Below are 15,354 nucleotides of genomic sequence, written 5' to 3' on the forward strand. Positions count from 1 at the left end.
GACTCAATTAAAGCTCAAGATTACATTAGGTCATAAATAGTATAATTTGCATTATTGGGCCAAAGTCTGTAAGATAATCAATTTGGACACTTTGAAAACTATAATTTTGTGAGTTTCTGATAAAATGTTTATGGTCATCTTTGTTCAATAGTTTGGAAGATAAGTGTCCACATAATTATGCTGCCATGGTTAATAGGTACTGTGATGCAGGCAATACAAGAGAGGCTTATGCATAGGAGGGAAGGTGAAGAGAGGCTTATGCATAGGAGGGAAGGTGAAGGAAGCTGAAATGTTTTTCAATAGTTTGGAAGATAAATGTCCACATAATTATGCTGCCATGGTTAATGGGTACTGTGATGCAGGCAATACAAGAGAGGCTTCTGAACTTTTTGTTCGGCTGTCTAAGGAAGGAGTTTTTGTGAAAAAGAGTTCATGCCTAAAACTTCTCAGTAACCTTTGTATGGAAGGTGAAAATGACATGGCACTTGCCTTATTTGAGAGAGTGTTGGTTTCGGATGATCCCCCTTGTAAAATAATGTACAACAAGCTTATAGCTGCTTTTTGTAGCTCTGGTGATATGAGAAAGGCCCAGCGGGTGTTTGATACAATGTTATGGACAGGGTTAACTCCTGATGTCATTACCTACACGATGATGATAAATGGTTATTGCAGGGTAAACTGTTTGCAGGAAGCATGTGATCTTTTTAAGGATATGAAGGAGAGGGGTATTGAACCTGATGTTATCACTTACACAGTTTTGGTTGATGGGCATTCCAAAATAAAAATGAGAAAGGCTCGTTTCCGTCGAAATGCAGGATGCAACAATGGAGAACCGAAGGATATTTCCACTTTTTGGAATGAAATGAAAGAGAAGAAACTAAAACCTGATGTTACTTGTTAGACTATATTGATTGACAATCATTGTAAATCAGACAAACTACAGGATGCTATTGTCCTTTTTGATGAAATGATTGATAGAGGTCTAGAACCAGATATTGTGACATACACAGCTCTCCTATGTGGCTATTGTAGTCAGGGAAACGTGGACAGGGCTGTAACCCTTGTTAATGAGATGTCATTTAAAGGAATTCAGCCAGATGCCCGTTTCATTTCAGTGTTGCACCGTGGTATATTAAAAGCCAAGAAGGTGAAGTTTCAGCATCAAAGGTGAGTGATAAATGATTATGACATTTATATGTGGTTATGGAGACTATCTCTAAGAGTGCACATGTTGCTGAGTGCACATTTTGGCAGCCATTACATAGCAAGAGAGATTTCAAGTACAACAATGAAAGCAAAGCCCTGAGCCCAAATTCAAAGCTTCAAATGAAAAGATGACTTCATAAATGGTCACCCCTTTAATTTTCCATCTCCAAAAATACCCAAATTTAGTCACTAGTCACAACAGTAACAACCAAAACCCTAATTTCAGAACCAACAATGCCTTACAAATCAAATGAACATAAACCACGAACTAGTGATATTAGTACTTTTACCTTGTTAGTTCTTCTTCTTCTTCTTATTCTTCTTCTCTTTCTTTGAAAGGTGAACCTATATTTAATAAGAGCAAGTATTGTAATTAATAAGATATGTTATTTGTCAAAAAAGCTTTGATTAAATGATTACTCACCTCTTGGGATGAAAATGCATGAGATTGTTGTTGATGTGACATTGGCCGAACAGTGGGATGACTACTAAGTGAATCCACAACCTATCATTCAATAAGAGACTTAAATTGTATATTAGCTCTAGGCAATTTAAAGTAATAACTAGTAAAAATAATTAAAATACCTGCTGCCTATGTAATGGGTTTGATGGTGCAACAACTGGATCAACGGGCACGCCTGCAGCTTGCAATTGAGATTCCAAAAATTGAATTCGTGACTGAAAATCTGTGCGTATAGCCTGAATTTGTTTCTCCATTACTTCATTCATCTTTGACTCAAACTGCATTTGATACCGTTGAAGTTGCTCTTGAACTTGTTCTTGAACTTGAGTTTGGAAGAGACGATTCTGCTCTTATGACCGCCTATATCCACCTCCAAAAACATCAGTGGGTGACGGTCCCAATCCAAACGTCCGAACACGACCTGGTCGCTCTGGGCCCATAATTTGTGTGAAGATTTGCTCCTGTAATGCTGCAGGGTCAGTAGAAGATCCCTCCATGTGCTCTGCTAACTCATTCATTTGAGTCTGCAAGTTTGAATTCAATAATTAGCCTCCAATATAAATATAAATCATATTAAAAGTCCAAAGATAAAGTAGTATTACATACCATAACCTCATTAACTGAATCACTATTTGACGTCCCATCTTTCATGTATGCGGCCATCCACACCTGTGACCTACTAGCAGGAACCCCATTGTTCTTTTTGGTCTCCTATAAATGAAAGACAACCAAAATCTTAAGATAAATAAGAAAATTAAATAATTAAGCAATTAAATATGTGAACAAGTTAAGTAAATAAAATAAACAACTAAGCAAATAACATCTGTTTTTGTAGAACTGGTATAAATTCATTATGGTGCAAATTGTTGACACCTTTTTAGCACATATAGACAGCTATAGTTGACAAAGAATGAAAAGGATGAATGGAGAGAATAATTATACCTCCAGTCGAACTACTGAGAAAGGCTTTCGGCCTGTCCTATGATGTAATGTCTTCTTCTTCCGGATTTTTCTATTCTTCTTACTTGATTTCTGTCCAATAAGAAATTTATTTAAGATGTTATAAAAAATTATCATATATAAACATTGTTTCACATAAATAAAATTTTACCGCTGCACTCTGAGTGCCCCAATAGTAGACCAAAGCCCGCCACTGATCCTCATGTACTCTATCTGGTCGATGAGCCAACCTTTCTGCATCATTCTTGAAGGGTTTGTATCCCATTGTTTTTACTCGACTTTTCCAATCTCTCCATTTCTTTCCAAATGAAGCCATTATTGTTCTCTTCATGGATTCATCTGCATCCGTATGAGCCTGCATTACAATTATAGACACTTGTAATATGCAATGTCAACTACACTTGTAATATGCATTTCATATGGAATACAATTGTAACTTATTTCATATTAAATATCCATATATACCTTTATCTCCCTCCATATGTTACCTTTGTTTTGTTTTGGAACATAATGCCAAGTCGTAAAAGTGAGTGGTGCAAGACTCCCATCTCGTGCCAAAACGCCCAAATGTGAAGCAAGGGATGTGTGTCCTTCAACTACTTGATTCAACTCGTTTGGAACAACTTTTAAAATGCCATCTTCACTAGTACCCCATTGACCATGCACATATGTGGGACCCCTTGTCTGCTTTTGTGTGGCTTGACTTGAGCTAGGACCTACAAAACAATAGTAATAAGCTTCATATCAGTTTCTTTATGATGCAGTCATGGACTGATGCACATTTTTTTTCCTCAACTAACTGAAAGGGCAACAAAGAGGTGTGTGCAGATGTAGGAGGATTGTTGTCTATGCCAACTAAAGCACAGAATGATTGTTGTCTATGCCAACTAAAGCACAGAATGATTGTTGTCTCGGGATGTTCTTAACAGGTTAATGTTTATATGTTTTTTGTAATATGTGGAATGTGAGGATTGTTGTCTATGCCAACTAAAGCACAGAATGATTGCATAGTGTGTTCTATTTGGCTGGGGGTGAGGGATGACAAGCTTACAAGGCAGTTTTGTACATAGTTCTGTAATTATGAGTAGTATATTTCACAGACTTATTGCAACATAAATGAAGAATTGAAATATATATATTTCACAATAATTATAGTAAAACTAATGATATACAAATAGAAAATTTATACGAAAAGTTTATATAGAATGATGCATCACATTTGGATCTTATTATTTTAAATCACAAGATCCAACAAAGTGACATTTATTTCAAAAATGTCATTGGCATACCATTCTTTTTAACTATTTTGTATAAATTTTCTGGTAGAATAGCTTTTACGTTATAGTTGAAGCAATTATCATGGCTGCTGGTTCTGAGGGATACTAGGGGGGGTTGGAGGAATATATGGTATCCAAGTTCTTGGATCTCTTAAATTAAATTCAGGAGGCGGAGGAGGAGCGAGAAAAGGGTTATTAGGTATCCAAGTTCTTGGATCTCTTAAATTAAACGCGGGAGGCGGAGGAGGATAGTAATGACCAGTCTCTTTTTTTTTAGTTTTATTGTTTTCTACAACTAGATTTTCCTTCATGCAGGACTTCTCGGTGCTCGTTTCAAATTAGGCCAATCCTTCTTGTTGATGAGCATTTTTACGGTAAATGTTCACACTTGTATAGCCATTCCCATATCCATTCTATCTAGTTATCTTCAACAAATCTTTTTTGCATGCAGATTGATAATGGTTTAATGACTCCAACCATGAAAATTCGGAGGGACAAGGTTACAGCTCAATACAAAGAACAAATAGATAATCTGTACAAGTGAACAAATAGATAATCTGTACAAAGAACAAATAGCCTCTGCCCTATAGAACATGTTAAACCTCTACCACTGTACTAGTATCAAGATTCTAAACAAACACTGCATCACAAGCATACTCAAACATGTATAGATAGATGATATCAACTTGATTTATAAAAACAATGTCTCTTGTGGTCACAGTTCCACAAGTCAACACACTGAACATCAACGATATGAACTCCTATATTCAAAATCAGTCGCAACAATAAGCAAGGACACTTCTATGGAAAAAAATGCCGTGTTGATGTATGATAACCATGCATGATGTATGATAGATAGGACTACAAATCTAACTCAAAAACACCATAAGAAAATATCAAGCAAAGTTGATACATACCAGCTGAAACAGAGCCATGTGATGTACTACCGCTACGTGATGTGGTAGGAAGACTGCCTGGTGGATGCCATGATGCCGGTGGATCGGGTATGACTTTCATCTTGAGTGTGTTCTGAGTCTCATCTGAACTAGAACTACTAGAGCTTGATTGCTCACTTTGACTAGAAGAATGGTCGAAGCTAGAACTCATAGATAATATCTATAAAAAAACTACAAACATAAGAGTAAGGACATGATAATCTATAAATATCTACTGCATTCAAAACAACATAAGAGTACATGAAAGGTAAAAATGACCATTTAAAGAAAGGTACAAAGGTACAAAAGCAAAGATTTTATTAATATGAATATCCATACAGAAAACACAAATGTAAAAGTGAATATGCTGCCAATTACAATATCATATCAGTTCTTCGTCATCTTCAAATTGTGCCTCTGTCGATGCTTCAAGAGGTCCAATAGTTTCATCAACAGTTGTTCCATCAATACCCTGCCTAACCCAATCCATATCCTCCTCACAAGTGAAGGAAGCTACATCTAACTCTTGATCACCAAATCCTTCCACTTCGTTGTGATGTAGTCCTTCATCAATAGTTGGTTGTTCTCCACACACCTCATACAAGTCTCTAGGTTTCATCTTGAGTACAACATTCCAATCTTCATCAATAGAATCATTAACATAAAAGACTTGTTGTGCTTGAGATGCTAGGATGAATGGCTCATCACTGTCTTGTTTCTTCGCATATAACAAGTGATTAAAATTAACAAGTGTAAAACCAAAATCATCCTGCTTGAGTCCCTTATTGTTATCAATCCAGTTGCACATGAATAACATGTATCTATGGTCGTGTGAGTAATACAATTCAATAATATCTGTCACATATCCATAGTACGCTACATCACCTTCCACTGGATTAATGTCTTTGGCACTTGCATAGCTAGAAGTCTTTGCCTTCACCATAACCCCACTATTCTGAGTTTTTCTTCTCAACTCACAACTCTTAGTATGATACCTAGTACCATTAATTATATACCCATTAAATCTGGTGGCCTTTCGGCTGGGTCCCAAAGCCAAAATTTTAATCTCTTCTGACAACGCTACATTTTCAGTAGCTAATAGCTCAGCAACCTATTTTTCAAAGAAAGTTATCAATATTAAACATCAATTAACAACTTCAAAAATATAGAAGCACATGGATTGAAAAAATATAGAAGACTTGTGCTTAACATGCACTTACATGAGAATTGAACCATTTGGGAAACTCATCATTGTGATGACGATCCACATCATAATCTCTGAGACGACGATGTGACCGCTTAATAAATTCACGATGTTCCCTACACAATTAAACTACTTGTAAAATGCACGATAATTATAGTTGGTATAAATACATTCACAATGAGACAAAGGTTGCATCTATCTTACTCTCGATATGGGACAACCGCAGCAATGTTAAATAACATATACCGATGAGCCTGTACCCATGTTGTGTTATCAAGAACAAAACCTTTTCCTTTTCCTAAAGCCCGCCCCATTAATATCTCAGGATTGTCATTAACATCGTAATTCCTTAACGGTCGATGCAATTTCGACTCAACATCATGCAAGTACCTTGAGCAAAATGTCATACATTCTTCGACCAAGTATCCCTGTGCAATTGAACCTTCAGGATGACTTCGATTACGCATGTATGATTTAAGCGTCATAAGGTACCTATAAACAAAAAGATACATACATGACTTCCAAGTATAAACAATAAATATATACAAAATGGATATTGGAGTAGAATTACACACCTTTCTATAAAGTACATCCATCGATATTGCACTGGACCGGCAATCTTCGCTTCCTCTGCTAGGTGAATGGGTAAGTGCTCCATTATATCGAAAAATGATGGAGGAAAAATTCTCTCAAGATGGCAAAGTGTAAGAGCGATTTGGGACTGAAGACGATTTAGACCATCCACCTCTAGGGTTTTGAAACACAACTGCCTGAAGAAATTGCTTAACTCAATTAATGGTTCAACCACTTTCTTCGGTAACAAATTTCTCACTGCTATTGGAAGTATTTGTTGCATGAGTATATGGTTATCATGACTTTTCAGTCCAGATATGCTACGCTGTTTGAGGTTAACCCGACGAGAAATATTGGATGCGTAACCATCTGGAACTTTGATATTCTTTAGAAGTGTGCAGAATAGACTTTTCTCTCTATTGTTCATGGCAAAACATGCAGGAGGCAAATAATACTTGTTTCCAACCCTTTTCTGAGGATGTAGTGCCTTCCGAATTCCCATATCTTGCAAATCTCGACGAGTATTTAAATTGTCCTTCCCTTTCCCATCAACATTTAATATCGTCCACAATACATTATCACACACGTTCTTTTCAATGTGCATCACATCAAGATTGTGGCGAATCAAATTATGCTCCCAATATGATAGCTCAAAGAAAATACTCTTCTTCTTCCAATTATGACCCGAGTCCTCATTTTCCTCTTTTTCTTTCCCCTTTCTATTCCGTTTGCTAGATTGTTGACGCTTAGAATTCAATTTGAACTTAGGGCCTAGTTGTTGTAGCACATTAGCCCCTGATAACCGAGTTGGACATGGTTCGAATTCATGAGTGCCATCAAAAGACGCACTAGCTTTCCGAAATTTGTGACCCTCATTCAACCAGCGACGATGCCCCATGTAACATAATTTCCTTCCGTTCTTCAAATATCAAGAACGAGTATGTGTGTTACAACAAGGACAAGCTAAAGCACCTTTCGTGCTCCATCCAGACAAAATTGCATAGGCAGGAAAATCATTTATAGTCCACAATAACACAGCATGCATTCGGAACATCTGATTAGTTTCCGCATCATACGTGTCAACACCGTTTTCCCACAGTTCTTTCAATTCATCCACTACAAGGCGTAAGTAGACGTCAATATTATTTCCAGGTGAAGAAGGACCATCAATGAGCAATGTCATCATCATATGAGGCTGCTTCATGCACAACCATGGTGGCAAATTGTATGGCATTATAATAACTGGCCAACTGCTATGAGAGACATTCATTGCCTTGAATGGATTGAATCCATCCGCTGCTAAACCCAGTCTGACATTGCGCGGCTCACTCGCAAACTTGGGATACAAATTATCAAAATTTTTCCACACTGGAGAGTCAGCGGGATGTCTCATTTTGCCGTCATCAATTCGGCCCTCTGCATGCCATCTCATTAAAGAAGATGTTTTGGATGACATAAACAATCTTTGAAGCCTTGGAATCAATGGAAAGTATCTAACAATCTTATGTGGAATTCTTTGTTGCTTCTTCTTAACATCATTCTCCTCCCCCTCAAACTGTTTGTATCTAGGCATATGACAAACTATGCAATCATCCATACCAGCTGTTTCCTTCCAATATAATGAACAATCCCTTGGGCATGCATGTACCTTATGATAATCGAGGCCCAAGTCCCTAAGAAGTTTCCTAGTTGCATAAAATGACTTTGGCAAAGTTTCACCCTTTGGAAACGAATCCTTCAAAAGCTCAAGCAACATCGTGAAAGACTTGTCACTCCATCCACTAAGGCACTTGATGTGCAATAACCGAACAATAAATGAGAGCGTTGAAAACTTCTGACACTCAGGATACAACTCTCTTTCGGCCTCTTTCAATAAATTGAAGAATTTTTCGGTTTTCTCATCTGGACCTTGTTTAATACCAGAACTTGCTGCCTCGTGAATAAAGCTTGGTGGAGGAAGTCCAAATCCTTCGTATAGCATTTCATAAGTTTCATCACCATCATTCGAATCAGTTTGCCCGACATTCACATTGTGTGGCACAGGTGATGACAAATTCTCCCCATGAAAAATCCAACTGGTGTAACTTGGAAGAAACCCGTTGATCATTAAATGTTCCCCTAACAGGCCTTTCTCCACCAATTTGACATTACGACACCGTTTACATGGGCATGTGACTTCATTCAACAACGGCTTATTTTCGCATGCAAATTTAATAAATTCCTTAACCCCTTGTATGTATTCCGGGTGCAACCTATGTTGATTTATCCAACTTTTATCCATCTGATTCTCTCTTACACTACAAATGCCACTGCCAAATCAACAAAGTTCAAAATTACCGTTCCGTTTTAATTAATCTTAACCTCAATTAAGTACCTTATAATGCATGCAATATGACATCATTCACCTCTAACTGGTCTCTAATATGTTGGTTCATCCTACTTTCCCATTCAGGAATGCACAGTCTATATTGTAAAAAGCAGCTCATACCGCTCTGCTCATCTCTAACGAAATTTCGGCAGCATCTCCCCATGGTTCTCCAAATACACGACATAGACTAGGTGTACTGTTATACCTTGTCTAGTATGCACTCGGAGAACACAAGGAGTTGCTACACGAAATCTCTACGAGATGGACTATAAGCAGTAGAACTACTAATTACAATACAGACTTGTGCTCCTGAACTGTCCAACTGGATAATCCAAGAAGAGCTTCATTAAAGATGACTAGGTATCTCTAATGAAGATTCTTGGACGGGTCTAAGGCTATTTATGCATGCATGCACCATTAATGATTGCATCCCGGTGGTGCAATCTAAATTAGTACTATCAAACATACTAGAAGCATATCTAGTATAAAGCATATTAATGAAGAAACCAAAAGTTTCTACAATGCTCTTGATAGATTATGATAGATTCAAGAAATATATTGCTCTCTCAAATCAATCAATAATGGAATAATTTTGGCAGGAACTCATGGATGTGGGAAGTTCAAACCCACTACCCAAACCAATAAGTGTACCAAAGATCGAATACTTCTAATGATGATGATGATGATGATGATGATGATGATTCAGAAACATCAAAGAGCAACCACCAAATGAGGAATCACATTCACAATCACAATTACAATCACAATCATATTAGTTGAGGAATCACAATCACAATCACAATCATAGTCATCCATGTTAATACAATCACAATCATATTAGTTGAGGAATCACAATCATAATCACAATCATAGTCATCCACGTTAATAACTATGAAGAAAACTTGTTTGAATTGAAGACCAAACTTCACCATATAATACTACAAATCAAGACAAAATTACATACAAGTTAATTGTATCCTACACTCTCTCAAATTAATCTATCATGACATTATAAAATTAGAAATTAATTAAAGGGTTAATTAGTAAAATGTCTATTCCTATATGGTCATGTGTTATCCAAGATTAATTTTTCTTTTTTATTTTTTCTGATAAGGATATGTTTTACTGTTCATTCTATTCTATGATCCTTAGACACCTATATGGTGTTTTACTGTTAAAAGGATGTTTTTACCTTACATTTTTTTATTATTAGTTTTTAGCTTGAAAAAAATGCGCCAAACAGACATAAAGTTGTGTGCAAGATGACAAATATTCATGATTTGTGTGACTAAATTTGCTCGCAAATAACCAACCGAAGCTAACCTAATTGGCTAAATCCCTTGCACCTCACTACGAAGACGAGGGTTCAAATTTGTCACAGGTAAAACTCTCATCCCCAAGGCCACAGCCTCTAATGTGCCCCTCAAAAATAAATAAATAATAAAATAAAAATTGTTTGCAACTAATTTATCAAACTTTTAAACCAGATCTCTATACTATGGGCATCCTTCTGCACTGCTTTCTGGGCAACTGTTTCTTGAAGCCTACATGTGGACAGAAAATGAAAACTTCACATCCAACTTCATTGCTTCCAAAAAGTGGCCCATGTCATCAGGCATGAGATGCTCAAACTACCATGTCAGTATGCCAGTCACTTTTTTTCTTACCTTGCATATTTTTATGTTTTTTGGTGGCATACAAAGTCTAACAAAAACCAAGAATAAGCTCAAATAGACTAAGCAAGGTAGGAAATGAAAATAAATTGGCAAATTGCTTCAAAACATGCAGTCCGTCGCGAACTATAAATCCATTCTGTATTAGTAAGTACAAGCTAGATTGATAACGAAGGATACATAGCAAAACAAATAAAAATCTGTAATTTCTTTTTCAATCTAGTCTTCTTGGACAATGCAGAAATAAAAAATTAAGGGGGAATTACTTGTCAGTGGTGGTTTCAAAAATAAATGACAAAATCATGAAAAAGTTTATAATTCTGCATATTAATGTTTACAATGAATACCACTGATCTGAAAATATTTTTCTGAGTATACACTGAGGTGATACTTCCCCAAAAATTAACAGCAAATTTTTACATTTACCAAATTAACCAAGGCCCTTCATGGCCAATCACTTCCCAGCAGTCAACCATGGGAATTAAATAGTACATGAGGCTGGTAATGGCCCTGGATTTTGCGGTGCAAGAAAAATAATTTCATAGCTCAGCTCCAGGGAAAAAAAATTATAATAATTTGATTAAGCTTACTGATATGCAAAGGAAACAAAATGAAACTATCATTGACAAAATGGCAAGATTCATTGATTAAAGTTGCCAAAGGAAGAAATCAGAACAGTTTCTAAGCCAGGAATTACATATGCCTCAAAGGGACAACTTAACCTTCCTAAAAACTTCCAGAGTATTTGAGAAGTACCTATCTCCAAAGCAACATGGAATGTACATGATCAACTAGGAACACCATGTAGTAATAATGCCTTTGGGAGGCTGAAAAACAGAAGCAAAGAACCTACTTATTCACCACTGTACTAACTGCTATCTAAAACAAATGTGCATAGCTTTGAGCAGTTTTTTGGTAAAAAGGCCAGATCGGCTGTACAAAACCATTAACATTTAAATTATACATGCAAAATGTACAACAAATCAGCTTGTAAAATCAAAGCAACAACAAATTCAAGTGAATTGTGAGTAAAATTACAAAGCTGAATCTCTAAATCACAGAGCTGAACTGACAGAGATAACTAGGGTTTAGACAGCACAGAGAGCGAGAGAGAGAAAGGGGGAGAGAGAGAGAGTAGCTCACCGATCTGAATCGATTTTGAGAGAGAACTTCGAAATGGCTCGGATGAATCACCGATCTGAATCGATTTTGAGAGAGAACTTCGAAATGGCTCGGATGAATCACCGATCTGAATCGATTTTGAGCGAGAACTTCAAACAGTGCAGAGAGGGCGAGAGAGACGGAGAGAGAGAGACCGCGAAAGTGAGAGTGAGAGTGAGAGCGCGAGAGTGAGATAGATTTTCGCTTATACTGCTTATCATATTCAAAATAAAGGTGAAACAGGAGAGAAGGAGGGGGTCGAACAAAAAACCATTCCAAGGCGTTTAAAAAACGTCTTTGATTCTTGAAACGGCGCCGTTTCAATTACAGAAAAACAAGACGTTTCTAAAACGCCGTTAAATATTAGAAACAATGGCGTTTTAAAAAACGCCGTTAAAAAAACGCCGCCTAACCCCATATTTCCTGTAGTGATTTGCTGTTATCTCCCCTCGTGTGAGGCGATTGGATTGCTTTCCTGTACTCATTGCACATTTGAGTTGTTTTTCCTCCCTGCACGTTCATCCGCAAAACGTGAAAGTGGTGGCTCCAAGTTTGATTGTTGATTATTTTGATCACTTAGCCTGTGTGAGAAAAAGGAGAAAATATCTATACAGGCCATATAGGTATCTAAGTGGGGTTTGATAAAAGGCTATTTGATCGAATTTTCAACAAGCTTGTGTGTTATATATGATTATGTGGAGAATATGAATCAATCAAAGCCAACTCGCTCCTCCGAGAGAATGGTTGCGCTTACTAGTAATTAACAAAAATAAAAATAAAAATAAAAATTCACCGGAAGGCAATTAATTACCCAAATTCCTTTGTTTTGTGATTCCCCTTTTAAAAACCATGCAACTGATTTGAAAACAAAATGTGATTATCAAATGTGATTGCCACTCCTATGTAATTTTCTAACTTTACACGTATATATATTTGTATATTTTCATGTTCTAAAAATAAATAAAATAAAATGAAAGTCTTTGTCAACTCACATGTCATTGCTTTTCGAATTAAAAAATAAATTTAAAAAAAAAAAAAAAAAAAGAGCGAGGAAAGAAAAGCCACTCAAGTGCTTTTTGAAATGTTTCGATAATATTTAGTAATTTTTTAATTGAAATATAAGGTAAAAAAAAAATTTAATATGTTTAAGAATTGACTTTTTATTTTATTTTTTTAAATGTATAAATAATGACTAATTTTTTTTAAAACTTTTGTTGTGTGTGTGTTTTTTAAAAAACTTTTTAAATAATTTTTTGATTAAAATAGTCGCTTACTAAACGATTTCTATGGTTTTTAAAAGGAAAAAAAGTTTAAAAACCTTTTAAATTTAACAACTCCGACGTATTACTAGATATGAAATTAGAAATCATGTTTTAAAAATCTCAAAGATATCTTTTAACAACTCGTTTGGATTGAGTGGTGGTTTGAGAAGAAAAGAGAGAAATGCGTCTATCTTAGTTTCTATAACTTGTTTTGGATAAATAAAGAACAGAAGCATCGAGTGAAGTAGAAAAACACTCATTTATGTTATAACCTTTATTTTCAATCACTTCAACAGTAGAAAGATAGAGAGAACAAAAGATAAATAAAATTTAAAAAAAAAATTGCTCATTATTATTTTTTTTATAATACCAAAACTACTTTTTTAGATTTTTTAAAAAAAAAAAAAACTATTAAAGGATTATTTTAATGATATAATATGAAATAATTTTTTTTGAGCGGATTACACAAACAATCCTTATAATTTGAGACTTGTGTTATTTTCTCAATTGTGATACATTTGACCCTGAATTTTGAATATTATTCCAAATAAGAACAATAAAAAATGTTTCCTTTGCAAATAATTTATTTCAAAGGCAAAGTCGTCATATAACTTATTTTGTGTTGATTAATCTGTTTTTTATTTGAAACATAATGGCTCTTTCTTTAATGAATAATGTTGGAACTTTATTGGTTATAAAGTTTTTTAATTTAGTTTTTAGAGTCTATTTTCAAAAAAAAAAAAAATTCTAAGAATTTAAAAATTAAATAGTTGAAAAAAATAAAAACACATCATTTTTATATAATTTTATCTTTTGGAAGGATAGAAATCATTTTTTTTATATATTTATTTTCAGCAAATTAGTTTTTATTTTTTCAAAAATCAAATATGATGACAATTTTGATGTCATTATTAAACCAATCCATTAAATCAAAAAATTCAAAACTAAAAATATTTCATATATTAAACATATTGATTACACATTAAAAGTCTAATAACTATTTATTACATGATAACCATCCAAAAATATCTGACAACAAATACAACAATCTATTAAATGATAATCATCCTAAAATATCAACAAACAAACAAAAAAACCACCCATTACATAATCATCATTCAAACGCACACAAAATTAATTTAGTAAAAATATAAAAATAAAAAATAAAAATATAAAAAATTTATAATTTTTATATGATTTTATCTTTGACGGGTAAAAATAATTTTTAAAGATTCAAAATAATTTTTTGATATTTATTTTTATCAAACTAGTTAATATTTTATTAAATTTACGAATTTACCCTTAAAATAGAGTAACAATGTCTTCAATTGACTTTATTTAGAACGATATTCAAAACTCAAGATTAAATATATCATAATTAAAAAGTTACACAAATTCTAAACTATAGGGATCGTTATTGTATTTTGTCCTCTCTTTTTGTAACCAAACAAAATAAGAGAGATTTTTTCTTTGAGTTATGTTAGGGACCTTAAATAAATTACCAAAATTTCCACCAAACCTCAAATATTAGTGTGAGACCCACACACATGTGATTTGTATAGATTCCACACACATGTGAGAAGTTTAGTAAAAAATTTGATAATTCATTTAGAATCCATAACATTTTCTTTTTTCTTTTCTTTTTGCTTCTGTTTATCCAAGCAAAAGGGACTGTTTCTTATATACGAAGATCACCATCATCAAGAAAAAAATGTTATTTAAACTCTAGCTAGTTTTATGGACGTGCATAATGTGGGACATTTAATAAAAAAATTGATAATTCATTTAAAGTCCATAACATTTTTCTTTTTCATTTCTTTTTGCTTCTATTTATCCAAACAAAAAGGACTCTTTCTTATATACGAAGACCATCATCAAGAAAAAAATGTTATTTAAACTCTCGCTGTTGTTCAAAAAATAAAAATAAAATAAAAATAAAAAGCTCTCGCTAGTTTTATGGACGTACATAAGATTTAGTTTGGTTTGATTTACGTAGAGAAATAAAAAGAATCAGACATTTTTTTTTTCTTTATTTCTTTGAGAGAGAGAGAGAAGAAGAAGAAATTATATGGAGGAACAGATCAATATGTAATGGTAAAAGAGAAGAAACTTGATTGCTAGAATTACAATGTGAAGCAAAAAAATAATACTGGATCAGATGTCAAACATAAATTTCTTATGCTGCGTTTAATTCATGAATTTAGATAGAAATTTAGAAAGGAAAAGAAAAAATATGAGTGAAATGTAAATAAAAGCTACATTTCACACCTGT

General features: G+C 34.3%; 3 protein-coding genes across 4 annotated transcripts; all 3 read right to left on the reverse strand.

Moving 5' to 3' along the window:
• Nucleotides 1–1,401: 1,401 nt before the first annotated feature.
• LOC114303117 (uncharacterized) lies at nucleotides 1,402–5,018 on the reverse strand. Its single transcript, XM_082915214.1, has 8 exons — nucleotides 4,824–5,018; nucleotides 3,095–3,345; nucleotides 2,781–2,984; nucleotides 2,612–2,701; nucleotides 2,276–2,380; nucleotides 1,792–2,193; nucleotides 1,631–1,711; nucleotides 1,402–1,551 (listed from the first exon to the last, which is right to left on the reverse strand). Exons 1-6 carry the CDS (start codon nucleotides 5,011–5,013, stop codon nucleotides 2,020–2,022), a joined length of 1,014 nt encoding a protein of 337 aa, XP_082771340.1. The 5' UTR covers nucleotides 5,014–5,018; the 3' UTR covers nucleotides 1,402–1,551; nucleotides 1,631–1,711; nucleotides 1,792–2,019.
• Nucleotides 5,019–5,127: 109 nt separating this feature from the next.
• LOC145820208 (uncharacterized) lies at nucleotides 5,128–12,388 on the reverse strand. 2 transcript variants are annotated; one of them, XM_082915213.1, is made up of 5 exons: nucleotides 11,803–12,388; nucleotides 6,621–6,815; nucleotides 6,250–6,537; nucleotides 6,062–6,161; nucleotides 5,128–5,952 (listed from the first exon to the last, which is right to left on the reverse strand). In XM_082915213.1, the coding sequence occupies exons 2-5, from the start codon at nucleotides 6,701–6,703 to the stop codon at nucleotides 5,224–5,226; spliced, it is 1,200 nt and encodes a 399-aa protein (XP_082771339.1). In that variant the 5' UTR covers nucleotides 6,704–6,815; nucleotides 11,803–12,388; the 3' UTR covers nucleotides 5,128–5,223. The 2 variants fall into 2 exon arrangements, with proteins under 2 accessions (XP_082771339.1, XP_082771338.1); XM_082915212.1 differs by lacking the exon at nucleotides 11,803–12,388 and having other exon boundaries at nucleotides 6,621–7,524.
• LOC145816043 (uncharacterized) lies at nucleotides 7,547–8,899 on the reverse strand. The gene is made up of 2 exons (XM_082912284.1): nucleotides 8,117–8,899; nucleotides 7,547–7,954 (listed from the first exon to the last, which is right to left on the reverse strand). The coding sequence occupies exons 1-2, from the start codon at nucleotides 8,897–8,899 to the stop codon at nucleotides 7,547–7,549; spliced, it is 1,191 nt and encodes a 396-aa protein (XP_082768410.1).
• Nucleotides 12,389–15,354: the final 2,966 nt, after the last annotated feature.

The sequence above is a fragment of the Camellia sinensis genome, chromosome 2, assembly GCF_055761805.1.
Source record: "Camellia sinensis isolate YWXY chromosome 2, ASM5576180v1, whole genome shotgun sequence".
In the NCBI taxonomy this organism is placed as follows: Eukaryota; Viridiplantae; Streptophyta; class Magnoliopsida; order Ericales; family Theaceae; genus Camellia; species Camellia sinensis.